Source organism: Nomascus leucogenys, chromosome 24 (genome assembly GCF_006542625.1).
Source record: "Nomascus leucogenys isolate Asia chromosome 24, Asia_NLE_v1, whole genome shotgun sequence".
NCBI lineage: Eukaryota > Metazoa > Chordata > Mammalia > Primates > Hylobatidae > Nomascus > Nomascus leucogenys.
In genome coordinates this window covers 13509530-13528555 of record NC_044404.1, presented here as the reverse complement: position 1 = coordinate 13528555, position 19026 = coordinate 13509530, and the positions used below count along the sequence as shown (strand labels likewise).

The 19026-nt window shown below is 46.2% G+C and overlaps 1 protein-coding gene and 1 pseudogene across 1 annotated transcript; one reads left to right on the top strand and one right to left on the bottom strand.

The window, feature by feature from the left end:
- Positions 1 to 203: 203 nt before the first annotated feature.
- LOC100581092 lies at positions 204 to 1469 on the bottom strand (annotated as a pseudogene).
- A 9878-nt stretch (positions 1470 to 11347) lies between these two features.
- LOC115833010 (PRAME family member 9/15-like) lies at positions 11348 to 18722 on the top strand. Its single transcript, XM_030805481.1, has 4 exons — positions 11348 to 11419; positions 14540 to 14848; positions 15503 to 16084; positions 17829 to 18722. The coding sequence occupies exons 2-4, from the start codon at positions 14556 to 14558 to the stop codon at positions 18460 to 18462; spliced, it is 1509 nt and encodes a 502-aa protein (XP_030661341.1). The 5' UTR covers positions 11348 to 11419; positions 14540 to 14555; the 3' UTR covers positions 18463 to 18722.
- Positions 18723 to 19026: the final 304 nt, after the last annotated feature.

Below are 19026 nucleotides of genomic sequence, written 5' to 3'. Positions count from 1 at the left end.
GGTGACCCCTCTGCCTTTATTGAAGTGATCCTGTGATAGCCACTCCAGGACACATAACACTGAATGGGACAATGTGTTGACATTCTGGTGTCCCCGGCACTGTGCCATCGCCACTGGCTGGCACACAGTACATGTCTTCTAGTGTTTGCTGTAACAAAAAAAAGGCTGTGCTGTGGTCTGCAGAGAAAGTGCACGATCCTTTCTCACCTGATCAGCTGTCCTAGTTGCCCTCTATGGAAGGTGACCATATTCATTTTAAGCAACCGGAGGTGTTTCAGCCTGAGGAACAGAGAGCTGATTTTGGCAACTGAGGATTCCTCCTGGTAATTGACATGTAAGGATGGCACCTGCAGAAAAATGAGTTTGCGAAGATTCTTCATCTCCTTCAGGTAACAAAAAAGCTTTCTTATCAGATGTGGCCAGGACATGTGGCAAATTTCCAGCTCCTGAATACTATTCAGGTGGATTATTTTCAATGATCTTCTGAGATATTCAATCGATGTTAGATAATTCACCAACTTACTACAGCACAGGTGTACTCAACCTCTCCTTTGGTAAACCCACCGAAAGAGGGATCTCAGGCATTCATCCCGGGGTATTTCCTTGAAGCAGACGTCTATGAACACCTTCAAGGGCTGGTGCTCTCCCGTCCTTGGACAGTCCTCTGCTGTCTGCCTCTTACTCATGGCCTCTGGGGAGTAGGACAGGGCCCTGGATTCAGACCATATGGCCCAGAAATTCTCATCAACATCCCGCAAATCCAGCACTGGAAGTTTCCACCTCCTGTGGGTAAAGTAAGGCAGAGGCTCAGAATTTAGAAGGACAAATCCCTGACCTTTGCTTTCATTCTTATCCAATAAATCAGCCGCTCCTGTCCTCGGTGTTCCCTGTTCTCTCTGAGTTTTCTCGGTCCCTTTTCTCTTTCAATTCTGACTGGTCCCAACTTCTATTTCCTTTACCTTCCACTGGGACTAGGCAAGTTTCTGTTCCCACAGCGGACCCTATATGGTGAGCAGTCCTTTCCCTGAGGATCTGGGCAATGGCCAAGGCCTCTCTGAGCTTCCTCACCAGCACCACCAGAAGACACTGGGCCATCATCCTTGGGCTACTTCTCTGCCTGACCCTGCTGTTCTTTCCCTGGACACCTCAGCCCCATCTACCAGCCCTCCTGGGTCACCTCACCTGGGGTGAATCTTCTGTGCAAGCAGCGTATGAAGCCCTTCCAGCAATGCTTTTAAGGTCTCCAGATGAAGCGTCTTCATCAGCGATCCCAGAGGGAGGCGGGTGAAGGGCCAGGCCTGCACCATCACCGTCAGAGTCTGGAAGTGTCTCCTGCTGAAGGCCTCCAGGAAGAGTGGGAGATAGAGCACCCTGGGCAGCTCCTCCACGGCAGAGATGCCCAAGGCCTGGTCTCTCAGCAGACTCTGCCCCACCAGCTCCAGGAGTCTGGGTGGGGCCTGGATGCTCATCCTGATGAATCTGTAAGGAAAATCTCTAGAGGACAAATCCAGAGAAAAGGCATCACTTTCAGGCCAAACACAATCACCTCATCTTCTCCTAGGGCCAATAGCATTGCTCTGGTAGAGGTAGAAAAATTACCACTTTACCCCAATTCCACTCTGCACTTGGTGGCCACAAATCTATATTTCTGCTTCCACTGGTACCAGGAAGAATGTCTTCCAAACACCAAGGAGGGAGGGGTCGAAGACACCACTGGCCCATTAATTTTCATCCATTGGTCCACTGAATCCCAGTACCACTGCAAAGTGTCACTGAGGATCCTGAAAGCCAAGCTCTACCTCTTTGAGGAAAATTTTCTTGTCACTTACCACCCTAAAGCAATGAAAATGAGAGTGTCCTGTGGCCCCAGACAGCCTACATTCTCAGTTCACATCATGAACATGCTGGGACAACACTAAAGGGACTCCCTAAAATCGATGCCATTATTTTTTATTTTGAAAAATTTCAACCAGAAACTGACTGGGTGCTGTGTCTCATGTCTGTAATCCCGGCACTGTGGGAGGCCAAAGCAGGCAGATCACTTGGGGTTAGGAGTTCGAAAACAGCCTGGCCTACATAATGAAACCCTGTCTCTACTAAATATGAAAAGATTAAGAATCATTTGACTCCAAAAGGCAGAGGTTGCAGTGAGTGGAGATCGCACCACTCCACTCCAGTCTGGACAAAAGAGTTAGACTCTGTCTCAAATAATAATAATAATAATAACAATTAATTAATTAAAATGTTAGCCAGGTGTGGTGGTGCAGTCCTATAATCCTAGCTACTCTGGAGGCAGTGGAAGAAGAATCACTTGAATCCCGGAGGCAGAGTTTTCAGTGAGCCGAACTCAACGCCCTGCACTCCAGTGAAACCCCGTCTCTACTAAAAATACAAAAAAAATTAGCCGGGCGTGGTGGCGGGCGCCTGTAGTCCCAGCTACTCGGAGAGGCTGAGGCAGGAGAATGGCGTGAACCCGGGAGGCGGAGCTTGCAGTGAGCCCAGATTGCGCCACTGCACTCCAGCCTGGGCGACAGAGCGACACTCCGTCTCAAAAAAAAAAAAAAAAAAAAAAAACAAAACCAGACAGGAAATTCTCTGTGCCACTTTGGGCTGCACGTCACCATCCCTGACTGGCTGGCTGCAGATCAGACGGGCATGTTCCTAAGAAGGTAGTGACTTACCAGATCTGGACTCCGTTTGCAGGGTGCTGGGACCTCTCAGAGAACCAAGCAGTAGCTCCAGGCGCCAAGGCTTTGGGTCTCTCCTGTGCAAACTCAGGAGCTTTTATTGATGTTTCTAACCACACCCTCCCCTTCTCAATCACCAGCTTCCCATCAGAAAGTGATACCTGATTAGATCCTGAAGTTCCTCCTAGTTAGTCCTGATTGAGTTTCCCGCTTTCTTCTGATTCATTGATTAAATTAGATGTGCATTTATGAAAGTGAAAGAGTAAATGATAGGGTGAAAGTCCAAAACTCATTAATTCATTTATTCCCCAAACACTGATGAAGTTTGACTAATATGTGACCTTCATAGTGACATGGAAGGTTTAATCTGTTCCTGGCATTAGAAAGAAAAAACAAAACCTAATGATATCTTTATGGGAGAATATTTGGCCACATCGAAATTATCAAAACGTTTCAGAGCTAAGACAGCTTTAAAAAGATGGTGATGTCAACCCTAAGAAAACAGAATAAAAAGCTCTGTTATCCAACGGTCACCTGGGTTTTATGCTTCCTAACAGGGGAGGTCATATGTGGGTTCAGGTTGAAGAGGGCAACCACTGAGGGTGTGACTGATCACAAGACTACGGTCAAGGCTTCATTGAGGGAAATCAGGACAGAATGACAAAGTGAGGTGGAGGCTGGGCAGGATGGGACCGGGTGTTCTAGTAGAACCCTGGGAAGGAACCAAGACAGCATAAAACATGGTGGACATTTTGTGGGTGTCTCCACAGAAGGATTGAAAGACTCTGTCTGGATTGAGTTTAAAAATTAAAAAGGGAAAGAGACAGTGCAGACTCTTCAAACACAACATTGTCTTTGAGGGCAGAGAAGGCAGATACAGTCTCGGCCCCTACTAGAAGGGAAAGCGTGTTTACTCCCCAAAATGATGGGCTTGTCTCAGAAAATCAGCCTGGGAAGATGGAATCTGAGAATCTGAGCTGGGGCAGAGGCCAGAGGGAAACAGTGTGGCCAGACCTGGGAAGGGAGACTTTCCCAACCTGGAAGCCATCAAGGGTGGAAGCTGTGGGGTTTTGTAGGACGTGTGAGAAAGTGAACAAGGGTCCACGTCTCTCTGTCATGGTGCTATGGTCTGGAAACCTTTCTTTTAGGCTCAGGGATCTTCCCACAGTGGGACATTTCCCAGCAACCCTCACCCACAGGCGTTTCCCAGCGCCCTTCATCCTCATCAATCCCATCGTCCCATTCCACAGTATATTTTGATAATTAATGTTCTGTCATCCTTAAAGTCCTCCCTTGTCCCTAATATTGCACAGAGAGATTCTGATTAAAGCAATACCATTAGGCATACAAAGAAAACTCAGGCCATGTGTGGTGGCTCATATCTGTAATTTCAGCACTTTGGGAGGCCAAGGCAGATAGATTACTAGAGTGCAGGAGTCTGAGACCTGCCTGGGCAACATGGACAATTCTGTCTATAAAAAATATATACAAAAAATTAGCCAGGCACGGTGGTGCGCACCTGTAGTCCCAGCTGCCCAAGAAGTTTAGATGCGAGGATCACCTGAGCCCAGGAGGGTGAGACTCCAGTGAGCCACCATTGTGCCACTGCACTCCAGCCTGGTCAACAGAATGAAACCTTGCCTCAAAAAAAAGGAAGGAAGGAAGGAAGGGAGGAAGGGAGGGAGGGAGGAAGGGAGGGAGGAAGGGGAGAGAGAAAGAAACAAGGAAACAGAAAGAAAGGTGCAAAGAAAGAAAGAAGAAAGAAAAAGAAGGAAGGAAGGAAAGAAAAGAAAGAAAGAAAGAAGGAAGAGAAGGAAGGAAGGAAGGAAGGAAAGAAAGAAAGAAAGAAAGAAAGAAAGAAGGAAGAAAGGAAGAAGAAAGAAAGAAAGAAAGAAAGAAAGAAAGAAAGAAAGAAAGAAAGAAAGAAAAAAGAAAAACTCAGACTTCTTGTCTTTAAGAACGGTGCATATATACTGTTATATTGGGTGCACACCTACAATACATTTCCCCCACAAAACCTGGAAGCTCTATTTCACGTTGAAAGATCTGCTAAGTTCAGGGATGGCTCTGATCTTAAGCAGGATCACACAGTGATTCTTCTGATATTTTAGGGCACAAAGTAGCAAGAACATCCCCCACCTCCAGACAGTCCTGCAGGCCTTTCTCTCCCATTCCATATGAAAACCAAACAGCTCAGGGATGCCACTGGCCTCCAAAACTGGAGTACTTTGAAGGATGTTCTCTATCTTGAAATGTTTCTGTAAATGTTCTTTCTCCACATTTCTGACCTCACTGTCAATGCCCTGCTTTGTGTGCAATCAACTTAAACTGAAATGTGTTCAGTGGGGCTTCTGCTTCGGCGACCCTCACTTTGTGAGCCTGAGGCTGAGGTTGAGCTCAGCACCAAGGGTGGTCGTGAGTGTTTCTGGTGACTGAGCATCCACAAGGCACAGCAGGGGCTGGTATCATTCATCCAAGATCTCAGCTCTCCCTCACAAATAATCTAAAGCATGTTGGTGGCCCCAAGACTTGGCTAGGAAGAGGAATCTGCCCATGTTCAGGCAACACAAGATTGGCAGCCCCCTCAGGTGAGAGGCTCAGAGGATCCCCTAAGTTGTTCAACAACCTAAATGTTGGAAAAAACTGACTGACAGACTTTCCCTTCTTGCCCAATTCAGAAGGTCCAGCAAGTAGTGGTTGGTCTCAGGAAGACAGAAAATCGCAAACAACATTTAAAAAAAGAAACTAAGCAAAGGAACACTGGCAAGAAACTGTGCCAGTGCCCCCCCGCCTTTCACCAAGAAGGAAGGCCTCCCACTCCTGGGCCCACTGCGCCCGAGTTTCCACGAGGCCTGCATACCCCTAGGCTACCCAGAGTAGAGAAGAAAAGATGCAAGACCTCAGGACGCAAGACCCTCCCTTGGCTGCCCGCTTGCAGCCTAGAACTGGGATACAAATGTCCCTGAGAGAGCAACGGTATACTGGAGTAGACGAGGATGGGCATTTGGTGGAAAGGGGTGCCTTTGTGTACCAACCCTTCACCTCTGCCGATCTCCTCCATTGGAAAACAATACCCCATCCTATATCGAAAAGCCTCAAGCTATAATTGATTTGCTCCAAACTGTTATCCAGACCCACAACCCCACCTGGGCTGATTGCCACCAGGTGCTCATGTAGCTCCTTAATACAGATGAAAGGAGGAGAGTGCTCCAAGTAGCAACTAAGTGGCTGGAAGAACACGTTCCAGCTGATTACAAAATCCCCAAGGGTATGTGAGGATCCAACTACCAGGAACAGACCCCCAGTGGGACCCAAATGAAAGACAGGGTATGCAAAGGCTAAACCGGTACAGGGAAGTCCTTCTGGAAGGATTACAGGTGTGAGCTGCCTCACCCAGCCTTGAATGAATGAATTCTTGACTTCCACCCTATCCCTAACACTGTCAATTTCCTGATTCATGCAATTAATATGGATATCTGATATGAATGGATATCTGATTCAATCCATTAATCTGGGGAGAGCCACAAACCCAATCAGGATTAACTGGGTGGAGCTTCAGAAATGCAATCAGATACCACTTTTTGACTGGAAGCTAGTGATCCACCTGCCTTGGTCTCCCAAAGTGCTAGGATTACAGGCATGAGCCACTGCGCCTGGCCGGTATTTTCTGTTTTGTACAAGATGTTCCAGAAAGAAAGGCACATATGGAAAGCTGTCTAATTCATTTCATAAGAGAGCAGTAACCCATATTTTAAAAATGGCTAAGGATATTAGAAGCAAAGTAAATTTAAACTTATTTGGCAAAAGTTTTTCTTCTGTTTTTTTTTTTTTTTTTGAGACAGAGACTCACTCTGTCATGCAGGCTGGAGTGCAGTGGCACAGTCTCACCTCACTGCAACCTCTGACTCCCAGATTCAAGCAATTCTCCTGCCTCAGCCTCTCTAGTAGCTGGGATTACAGCCACACGCCACCACATCCAGCTAATTTATGTAGTTTTAGTAGAGGCGGAATTTCTCTGTGTTGGCTCGAACTCCTGACCTCAGGTGATCCACTTGCCTCGGCCTCCCAAAGTGCTGGGATTACAGGCATGAGTCACCGTGGTCAGCCAGAAAAAGTGCTTGATAAATTATCAGCTAACGAAATGCAACACTGCATTAGAAAGTAATAGATAGGCCAGGTGCCGTGGCTCATGCCTGCAATCCCAGCACTTTGAGAGGCTGAGGCAGGTGGATCACCTCAGGTCTGGAGTTCGAGACCAGCCTGACCAACATGGAGAAACCCCATCCCTACTAAAAATACAAAATTAGCCAGCTGTGGTGGCGCATGCCTGTAATCCCAGTAACTCAGGAGGCTGAGGCGGGAGATTCGCTTGAACCAAGAAGGTGGAGGTTGCAGCGAGTCGAGATCGTGCCATTGCACTTCAGCTTGGGCAACAAGAGTGAAACTCCACCTCAAAAAAAAAAAGAGAAAGAAAGCAGTATAGTAATATACAATGGCCATTCCAGGAATGCCAGACAATCACAGAAAAATCTAAGTGTAATTCAGCACACTGACAAACTAAGGGGGGAAAGCAAGGTTCCTACAAAATGCAGAAAAGAATTGCAGAAAACTCAAATTAAATTTATCGTAACATATTTTGGAAACTGAAATGTGGTATGTTGAAAACTTGCATTAAACATCAGATGTAATGGATAAACATTAGCTCCCTTCCTACTGAGATATGAAACAAGGGAAGACCCTCAGCAACTTAGGATTTAGAGGCACGTAGGTATTTTGGTTAGTAGTAAAGACTCCAGTTCCAGCAGATCCAGACTGTTTAATTTAGGTTCAAAACTGGCTCAGCACCATCCTGGCTAACACGGTGAATCCCTGTCTCTACTAAAAATACAAAAATTAGCCCGGCATGGTGGCAGGCGCCTGCAGTCCCAGCTACTCAGGAGGCTGAGGCAGGAGAATGGCGTGACACCCGGGAGGCGAAGCTTGCAGTGAGCGGAGATAGCGCCACTGCAGTCCAGCCTGGGCGACAGCACGAGACTCTGTCTCAAAAAAAAAAAAAAAAACACTGGCTCAGTGGCCAATGGATCTTACCCAACTTACTTAACCTCTCTGTGCCTTCGCTCATTCACCTATAAAATTGGATAATAGCAATATTGACTTCACAGAGTGCTGTAAGTTAATCTATTTAAATACTTCCAGCTGGATTTGACATAGGGCAAGCAAGGATATTTTTATTGTTATTATATTTGAAAAGTATATTAGTTACAAACTTAGGTAAGAGACCAAGGTCTATGGTAAAGGTGATTATAAGACTTCATACACCCCTATTGTTCTGAAAATCTTAATTATAACAAGGCCAGCTGGGGTGGCTCACATGTGTAATCCCAGCACTTTGGGAGGCTGAGGTGGGCGGATCACCTGAGGTCAGGAGTTCGAGACCAGCCTCACCAACATGGCAAAACTCTCTACTAAAAATACAAAAAATAGCTGGGCATGGTGGTGGGCACCTGTAATCCCAGGTACTCAGGAGGCTGAGGCAGGAGAAGCACTTGAATCCAGGAGGCAGAGTTTGCAGTCAGCCAAGATCAAACTATGGCTCTCCAGCCTGGCGACAGTGAGACTCCATCTCCAAAAAAAAAATTAATTATAACAACATGTCCATTCACTCTCCAAAGTGTCTAGGACTGGACAATTAATTGTCAGGCCCTTTTCTGTAGCACCATACACTATAGCATATATGTGGATTAATATAAATACACATACAAAATTCAAGTATATATTCTATATACTTTCTATATACTTATATTCTAAGAGGTCACATGCAAATTCAAGGCTTGGTCAAAGAGTAGAGTGGCTATCTATGGAAAGGGGAGTGGAAGTGAATCACGGTAATAAAAAATAGGTGTAGATATAGATATGAGTAGGTAGACATACACACATATAGCTGCAAGAAAAGGGAATGTCATGGACCAGTGATGACAGTGAGCCATGTAAAAAGGCTACAATTCTTGTGATTGCGTGTCTGTTTCCAGGATGGGTTGTAGCTTCCATTTTTACAAAGGCTGATGTCACGGTCATGGTACATAAATGATTATAAAATGCGTTTCCTTTCTGGGGCATCTCTGGAGAAATCTCCCATGGTAGGAGAACGCACTTCACTAGACAGGTGATCACACAGATAAGATTTTACAGATCCAATGGCACTACCATTAACTTCATTATCCTTGGTATTCTACAAAGGTTGAGTGAACAAATGGTATCTTGAAGCTAAAATTAGCTAAACTAACAAAGAAAACTGAATTATTATTAATAATTTTTTTTGAGACACAGTCTGTATCGCTCAGGCTGCAGTACAGTGGTGCTATGTCAGCTCACTGCAGCATCTGCGTCCCAGATTCAAGAGATTTTCCTGACTCAGACTCCTGAGTAGCTGGGATTACAGGCACACACCACCACACCCAGCTAATTTTTGTATTTTTAGCAGAAACGGGGTTTCATCATGTTGACCAGGTTGATCTCGAACCCCTGACCTCGTGATCTCCCCGCCTCAGCCTCCTGAAGTGCTGGAATTATAGGCTTGAGCCACCTTGCCCAGCCTAATCTTTTTTTCTTTTCTCAAAGGACTTCTATGCACTTAGGACAGTAAGCCCATCGTTCAGTAACAACATGACTCAATACTGCAAGACCTTGATGCAGTATTTCAAAGACTTTCCAGTAGGTGAAGGAGGCTTTCAGTGATGCTTAGACCTTCATGCCCTAGCATTTTGAGATTGCGTCCTTTAGAAATGATACCAAGGGGAATCTGCCCATGACTGGCATTGGATGGGACCGTACCAGGTGACTTAAAATTAAGGATAACCAAGGAAAAGCCTTGAAAAGAAGCAGACATCATCACATGGTAGACAGTTTTCCAAGACAATGGAACAAGACTCCATTTGATCTTCTTCCATTGACTGAGACTTGCTTTTGTTTTGTATTAAAACAAAATGCTCAGACCTATATTTTATGTTGTTAGGTACTTTCTCCACTCAAACCAAACACTTTCTAAGGTCTCCTGTTCAAAATGCAGCCACTCTCACTAACCAAAGCAATTGCTGGCTATGGAGTCATTTACATGAAAGGGAAGGAGCACAGCTAAATAGTAGAACATGCTCTCATAAACAGTTGGGTAGAAATTGAGGATGCTAACTTCACGATAAGATTTGTTATTCTTCCTTTGGAAGGTTGGTTAACATTTCTAATTAAATGACTTGGCACTGAGAAGAAGCTATAGGTGCAAATGGGTGGCCTATGACTACTATTGATTTCATTACTGGTATTTTATTCTATGCATAAAAAACATTAGTGAAACTGGGTCTAATCTAGGTAGTGTCCCAGATTCCCACTAGAATCAAACTCTTTGGTTTGACACACCTTATGAAGACTGGAATGCTATAGGTATCGACATAGACATAGAATCAGAACATGACCATGTTACCCTCTGCCATATAATCAGAGAATTTACTGAAACTAGACATTGGTTCATTGGAAACTCTAGAGGCAAATAGAATGCATCTATAGCTCTACTATATGAAATACATAATGGTTTTATTTATTGGATGCATCAATACTCAGGACATATTTGGAGAGGAACCTATTATTCTTCAACGCAGAGTGCATGCAAAGATTACTTTATAAAACTCATAGAAATATTTTTTGTTCCCTCCCCAATGCAATCCATTACCATGCAACCTGGTATCAATAGAAGTTAAGGCCACTGAGGTAGAAATAATTAAATAAAGCTTTATTGGAAGCTAAATGTGAAGATCAACCTGGAAGACACACACTGACAAAGTGAGTGTTTTCCAAAGTCTGTTACAAGTTGTAATGCTTTTGTAAGAGAGGTTGAAAGAAGGGAATGGGACTCCTTCTATCAATTTTTTTTTTTAATTTTCTTTTGTTTTATTGACCTGGCAAGGCTCAAATAGAGTTGAGATTTTGTTTTTGTTTTTCCCATTGGAAGGTGCAAGACAGGGGTTACAATCATTGGCTTTAGATGACAACATAACAGGCTGAAACATTTTTCTTGCAAGACGACCAGCAAGACTTCATGATCAGAATCAAATCAGTGTCCTTCTCACTGTCAGCGGGTGAAGCCTTCATCAGTACTTGTAGAGTTTGAAGCACTCATGAACTCACTACCAGATTCTTTACTCAGGGACAGGATGTAAGCCAATGCTAAGACCTTCCACTGGTGGCTAATTTTTCAGCCTGCCCAATGAGACCTTCAGGTTTTCACAGGCAATATGCAGGTGCAGATATGACAAAGAATAACAATGACCTTCATACTACCCCCAGCTGTTGAGGAATGGGATCCTTTTCACCCTTCCTGTCCATAAAACCAAGTTACTCATCTTCTGTGGCAACAAAATATATGGTAAACTTAACAGAGAAGGAGACCGTGTGAAAAAAAAAAAAAAAGATGAAATGAAATTCATTTGGTTCAATCCATTAGTCTGCAGAGAGCCAAAAACCTAATCAGGATTAACTGGGTGGAGCTTCAGAAATGCAATCAGATATCGCTCTTTGATTGGAAGCTAGCAGCGGATATGTGGAGGGGTGTGGGTGGGAGTTGTGATTAGAAGGTCAATAAAAGCTTCTAAAGACCCACAGGAGAGACCCAACGTCTTCAAGCCTGGAGTTCCTGCTTGTTTCTTCCTGAGGTCTGAGCACCTTCTAAACTACATCCAGATCTGGTAAGTCACTAATTTCTGGAAGGACACTCCCATCTGACTACAGACAGCCGGTCTGGGATGTTGACCGTGCAGCCTACCATGGCACAGAGCTATATCCTGTCCTTTTTCTTTTTTCATATGAACAATTTGAAGCTTTGAATTTTTTCCTTTAAATGCAGTTCTGTCTTTATTTCAAAAAAAGTTGATTGTGCTTTGGTTGATGTCATTTCAAAATTCTTGAAGGGAGCAGTGAGTCATGCCTTTAACCCCAACACTTTGGGAGGACAAAGTGGGAGGATCATTTCAGCCCAGGAGTTTGAGACCAACCTGGGCGACATGACAAAAACCCTCCTCTACACAACTTTTTTTTTTTTTTTTTGAGGACAGGGATGGAGTCTCGCTGTGTTTCCCAGACTGGAGTGCGTTGGCACGATCTCAACTCACTGCAACCTTTACCTCCCGGGTTCAAGCAATTCTCATGCCTCAGTCTCCATCCTCAGAAGCTGGTATCACAGCCATCTGAAACAATGTCTGGCTAATTTTTGTATTTTTAGTAGAGGGGGGGTTTCACCATGCTGTCCAGGTTGGTCTCGAACACCTGACCTCAAGCGATCCACCTGCCTTGGCCGCCCAAAGTGCTGGGATTACAGCCGTGAGCCACTGGTGCTCGGCCTCTACATTTTTTTTTTTTTTTAATTAGCCGAGCATGGTGGCATGGATCTGTAGTCCCAGCTATTTGGTTGGCTGGTGTGGGAGAATGACTTGAGCCCAGAAGATTGAGGCTGCAGTGAGCCATGCTCACACCACTGCTGTACTCCAGCCTGGGCAAAAGAGAGAGACCCTGTCCAAAAAACAAAAACAAAATCTTTTTTTTTTTTGAGACAGAGTCTCGCTCTGTCGCCCAGGCTGGAGTTCAGTGGCGCAATCTCGGCTCACTGCAAGCTCCGCCTCCCGCGTTCACGCCATTCTCCTGCCTCAGCCTCTCCGAGTAGCCGAGACTACAGGCGCCCGCCACCGCGCCCGCCACCACGCCCGGCTAATTTTTTATATTTTTAGTAGAGACGGGGTTTCATCGTGGTCTCGATCTCCTGACCTCGTGATCCACTCGCCTCGGCCTCCCAAAGTGCTGGGATTACAAGCGTGAGCCACTGCGCGCGGCCAAAAACAAAATCTTAACCAAAAAGGATCTTTAACCTTAATTTTACACCAATCCCATCCTCTTCCACCCAAATGGAGACATGGGTGTGGAGGTGCATGCCTGTAATCCCAGCTACATGGAGGGCTGAAGCATGAGAATTGCTTGAATCTCGGAGGCAGAGGTAACAGTGAGCCAAGATGGCGCCACTGCACTCCAGCCTGGGCGACGAAGTGAGACTCAGCTCCCTCAACACCAAAACAAATTATGCCACCCAGGTGATCATTGGATACATGAAGATTTCTATTGTGTTTTCTTAGGGACTGTCATCTCTGTCTTTGTAAAACTCTTTTAACTCTGAAATATTTGGATAAATTTGAGGTGGCCAAGGATCCCTCAGCAAAGATACTTGCAAGTTTTTTTCCTTTCTGTCTAATATCAGGAAGAGATTCAACCCTTCCCTATCTCACACTCAGGACTATGAAGGGCACATATTAGTCAAACTCCATGTTTGTGGAGGGAATCAGTGATTGAGTCCCGGACTTTCACCCTATCCCTAAATCTTTCATTTTGATGGATGAATATCTAATTCGATTAGTTAATCTGGAAGAAAGCCAAAAATCCAATCAGGTTTAACTGGGTAGATTAAGAAGTCTAAGGAAATGTAGTTCTCTCTCTGTCTGTCTTTTGAATCTAGCCTATTTCCCAGGCTGGAGTGCGGTGCTATAATCTCAGCTCACTGCAACTTCTGCCTCCTGGGTTCAAGTGATCCTCCTGCCTCAGCCTCCCTAGTAGCTTGGACTACAGGCACAGACCACTGCATCTGGCTAATTTTTCCTGTCTTAGTAGATGTCGGGTTTTACCATGTTGGCCAGGCTTGTCTTGAACTCCTGATCTCAGATGATCCACCAGCCTCAGCCTCCCTAAATGCTGGGATTACAGGTGTGAGTCACTGCAACCAGCCAAAGTGGTTCATTTTTAATATGTGTAAGAGGTGTGCATTGGAAGCATCTATCTTGCAAATGATGGGTAACAGTGTCACATAGGTTTCAAAGCTTCTCACTGAAATTTTCAATAATGAGGCTGGGGCAGAGGCTCACACCTATAATCCCAGTACTTTGGGAGGCCGAGGTGGGTGGATTGCTTGAGACTGGGAATTCAAGATCAGCTTGGACAACATAGCAAAATACACTGTCTTTACGAAAAGTCAAAAAATAAAAGATTAGTTGGGTGTGGTGATGCATAACTGTGGTCCCAGCTACTTGGGAGGCTGAGGAGGAAGAATCCTTTGAGCCTGGGAGGTCAAGGCTGCACTGAGCTGAGATCCCACCACTGCACTCCAGGCTGGGTGACAGAGCAAGATCCTGTCAGAAAGAGAGAGAGAGACAGAGAGAAAGAGAGAGAGAGAATGAGAGAAGGGAGGGAGGGAAAGAAGACAAGAAAGAAAGAAGGGAGAAAGAGGGGGAAAGAAAGAAACAAGGGAGGGAGAGAGGGAAACAAGGGAGGGAGAGAGGGAAAGAAGGAAAGAAGAAAGAGATAGAAAGGGAAAGAAAGCTTAAATAATGAAAATAAAACAAATAGAACCTATTCTAGGGATGCCCCATGAATGTTCCCAACCAGCTTATTTGTAGGAACTGAGAATGTAGGCATGTAGGCGTGTGACATTCCCATCCCCATTGTTTTAGAACCTTGAGTAATTAGTAATTTCCCCCAACGGTGGGAAGGATTAGCTTTCAGGTTCCTCCATACTCACTAGTCACTGGATGAGCACTGGATAGAAAGGAAGCGCTAGTGGTGGCCCTGCCTCCTCACTGCTTGGGAGACCCTCATGCTGATGCAGCAGAGGCAGAATGCTGGCTTAATGGCCACTGAGTACAGTGTAGAATTGGAGTAAACTGAGGACTCTTTCACCATTGCCAGAGCCGTGACTTTGGCCCTGAGTGAAGATGAGATTGATGGGCTTGGCCTGAGAGTGATGCCTTTTCTCTGGGTTTGTCCTCTGGAAGTTTTCCTTGCAGATTCATGAAGATGAGCATCCGTACTCCACCCAGACTCCTGGAGCTGGCAGGGCGGAGCCTGCTGAGGGACCAGGCCTTGGCCATCTCCACCCTGGAGGAGCTGCCCACGGAACTTTTCCCCCCACTGTTCCTGGAGGCCTTCAACAGGAGACGCTATGAGTCCCTGAGGCTGATGGTGCAGGCCTGGCCTTTCTGCCGCCTCCCTCTGAGGCCTCTGATGAAGATGCCTTGCCTGGACACCTTCCACGCTGTGCTCGATGGGCTTGATGCACTGCTTACCCACGGGGTTCGTCCCAGGTGAGGTGGCCCAGGTGGGCTGGTGGGGAGGGCCCAAGTGTCCAACAGAAGGAACAGCTGGCTCATGAGAAGTGAGGAGGCGCAAGGGAGGATGGTGGTGGTGAGGAAGCTGAGAGGCCTTGGCCATTCCCCAGCTCCTCAGGGAAAGCACTGCTCACCACGCAAGGTAACAGGAATTCTCCTCTAATGGCACTGAAAGACACCATGAAAAGTGAGAACTGGGCCGGGCACAGTGGCTCACAATGTAATCCCAGCACATTGGGAGGCTGAGGTCAAGAGTTTGAGACCAGTCCGTCCAACATGGTAAACCCCAACTCTACTAAAAATACAAAAATGAGCTGGGCATGGTGGTGGGCTCCTGTAATCCCAGCTGCTTGCGAGGTAGAGGCAGGAGAATCGTTTGAACCCGGGAAGTGGAGGTTGCAGTGAGCTGACATCACACCACTGCACTCCAGCCTGGGCGACAGAGGGAGACTTGGTCTCAAAAAAAAAAAAAAACTGTGGAAGTGGGCAGGATGCAAGGGGAAAACAGGGTGGAGAAAAGTCAGAGAGAGGGACAGGAAGCAGGGAGGGGAGGAGCTGCTATCCAGGATGTGGAGTTTAAGTTCAGAAATGAGTCCTTAATTTCTCAGTCTCACCTCTATTTTCCCACAGGAGGTGGAAACTTCAAGTGCTGGATTTACAGGATGTCTCTGACAACTTCTGGATGGTTTGGTCTGAAGCCATGGCCCATGGGTGCTTCCCCATTGCCATGAGGAACAGAAAACCAGTGCAGGACTGTCCAAGGATGAGAGGACAGCAGCCCTTGACTGTGATCATAGACCTTTGGCTCAAGAACAGGACTCTGGATGAATACCTCACCTACCTCCTTCTGTGGGTCAAGCAGAGGAAAGATTTACTACACCTGTGCTGTAAGAAGCTGAGAATGTTGGGAACGCCCTTCCACAATGTCAGAAGCATCCTGAAAATGGTGAACCTAGACTGTATCCAGGAGGCGGAAGTGAATTGCAAGTGGGCACTGCCCATCCTGACACAGTTTACCCCATACCTGGGCCAGATGAAGAATCTTCAGGAGCTCGTTCTCTCCCACATGGATGTCTCTCGCTACACTTCCCCAGAGCAGAAGAAGCAGATTGTTACCCAATTCACCACTCAGTTCCTCAAGCTGCGCTACCTCCAAAAGCTTTCTATGAACTCTGTTTCTTTCCTCGAAGGCCACCTGGACCAGCTGCTGAGGTGAGGGGGGGGTGGTGAGCTTTCTCCGCAAACCACAGCAGAGCCTGTTACAGTAAATGCTAGTGGGCATCTACTGCGAGCCAGCCTATGAGGATGTAACAGTGAAGGGGATACTAGCATGTCCATGCATTGTCCTGTTGGCAGCCCTGTCCTAAAATATGTATCATGCAACCATCTCAATAGAGGCAGAGGGATCAGCTAGGGGAGATGCTATAAAGAGGCTGCCATGCTAGGAAGCTAGCTACTGGGAGATTCAGATCTAGTGAGGGTGCCTTTGTGAATTCTTCCTGAGGATGTATGTCTAAGTTAAGATGATGAAAACTAGGCCAGGGATGGTGGCTCATGCCTGTAATCCTAGCACCGGGAGTCTGAGGCAAGAGGATAGTTTGAGCCTAGGAGTTTAACACCAGTCTGGGTAACATACCAAGACCCCTGTCAGAAATGAATAAATAAAAGTAAAAACAAACAAGATAATTTTTTTTTCCAAGATGGATTTTCACTTTGATCGTCCAGGCTAGAGTGCAGTTGTGACATCTCAGCTCGCTGCAACTTCTGCCTCCCAGGTTCAAGCGATTCTGCTGCGCAGTCTCCCGCGTACCTGGGATTACAAGCGTGGGCCACCACACCTGGCTAATTTTTATATTTTAAGTAGAGACAGGGTTTCACCATGTTGGCCAGGTTATTCTTGAACTCCTGACTTCAGGTTTTCCACCCACCTAGGACTCCCAAAGTGCTGGGATTATAGGCGTGAGCCACTGCGCCCAGCCAACAAGATAATTTTTAACAAGATGATGGGAAGTAGGAAAGTGAAGTGGGCACTGAAGAAGGGAATGCTCAGCAAACCTGCACATTTCAGAAAATCAGCTTTGTGCCCCACAGTTTGGTGATCATGAATGATCCCATCTCTAATTCCCTGTTGTAAAACGTTGTTTTGAGCTCCAGGTAAATTAAATACCTAGGTAATGCATGATTCTGAAACAGGGTCAGGGAGCAGGCACAAAGAATGGTGAAAGTGATAGAAAGTTTGCTGATGATACAGGCTTGTCAGGGACGCCTGCAGTCTGCCCACCCCAGCTGATGTTGCAGGATCCTGCTTGGATTTGTCCCTTGTGCCTGCATCTCCACTGGGCTCCTGTGGCCCAGAGATGTGGTTTTCTGCCTGACAGATGAGGAAAGGGAGCTGTAGGGATTCTGTGAACTTGATCCATTCCTATAGATGATGGTGAAATGACTCAGCCTCAAATGGAGTAATTTTTTCTCTTTTTTTTTTGTTAATACAGAGTCTCACTCTGTCACCCAGGCTGGAGTGTAGTGGCATGATCTCTGCTCACTGCAACCTACACCTCCTGGGTTCAAGCAATTCTCCTGCTTCAGCCTCACAAGTAGCTGGAATTGCAGGTGCCCACCACCACACCTGACTAATTTTTGCATTTTTAGTAGAGAGGAGGTTTTGTCAGGATTGCCAGGCTGGTCTCAAACTCCTGATCTCAAGTAATCCACCAGTCTCAGCCTCCCAAACTTCTGGGATTACAGATGTGAGTTACTGCACGGGGCCTAAAGTGGAATTGACCTTAGTGGCAAAGCTCTTCTTCATGCATCATCCTAAGTGTTGACCATCAGGCCATCGGAATGACCCTGGGCTTGGGCAAAAATGGTCTCCGTCCATCACCTTGAAGCCATTCCCCACCACCCTCCACTCACCCTTATGATTCCCCAGAATTCACTTCTTATTCTCTCTCCCCAGCTGTCTGAAGACCTCTTTAAAGATCCTCGCAATAACTAACTGTGTGCTTTTGGAATCAGACTTGAGGCATCTATCCCAGTGCCCGAGCGTCAGTCAACTAAAGACCCTGGATCTGAGGGGCATCCGACTGGCCAATTTCAGTCTTGTGCCTCTCCAAGTTCTCCTAGAAAAAGTTGCAGCCACCCTTGAATACCTGGATTTAGATGACTGTGGCATCGTAGACTCCCAAGTCAACGCCATCCTGCCTGCCCTGAGCCGCTGCTGTGAGCTCACCACCTTCAGCTTCTGTGGAAATCCCATCTCCATGGCCACCCTGGACAACCTGCTGTGCCACACAATCAGACTCAACAACTTACGCCTGCAGCTGTATCCTGCCCCGCGGGAGAGTTATGACGCTGGTGGTACTCTCTGCTGGAGCAGATTTGCCCAACTTAGGGCTGAGCTGGTGAAGAGAGTGAGGGACTTAAGGCACCCCAAGAGGATCTTGTTCCGCACTAACTACTGCCCTCGATGCGGCAACAGGTCATTTTATGACCTGGAGGCAGATCAATGCTACTGTCGAATACCTGCCTATTTGGATGGATATGTCAAACGCTTTCTTCTGGACACTTGGAAACTAAAGCCTACGTCTTAGGTACATCCTAAAAAAGGAGCACAGAACCCATCGTTTCAGACATGGGCTCTGAAAGTGGGAAAGGAAAGGTGATCAAGCAGGGGCCGGACTTGGGGGAAATGTTGATCTGGATTCAAAGGGACTTTGGGGACCTGTGTCCTATACAGTCGAAAATGGGAATGGGAATGTCTAGGGTGGAATTCAGACTTGAGAATGCATGAGGGAGTTACTCTCGCATAGATGGTTGTAAAGAAACAGAAATAAAGGGAAACTGAGTGGAAACTGTCTGGTGTCCTCTATTATCAAATAACCTGTTTTCCAGTTTAAGCCTCAGGAATCTTCAGTTATTGATGGAAAAAACAAAAGGCACTGAGTTGTCCAATCACTAAGATGCAGCCCAAGAAAATCAAGGCATTTAAATGAAATTTGGTTATTTTAATCAGTTTCCTCCCATTCTTTTATTTGAGACAGAGTTTCACTCTTGTTGCCCAGGCTGGAGTTTGGAGTGCAATGGTGCCATCTCGGCTGACTGCAACCACCACCTGGGGTTTAAATGATTCTCCTGCCTCAGCCTCCCAAGTAGCT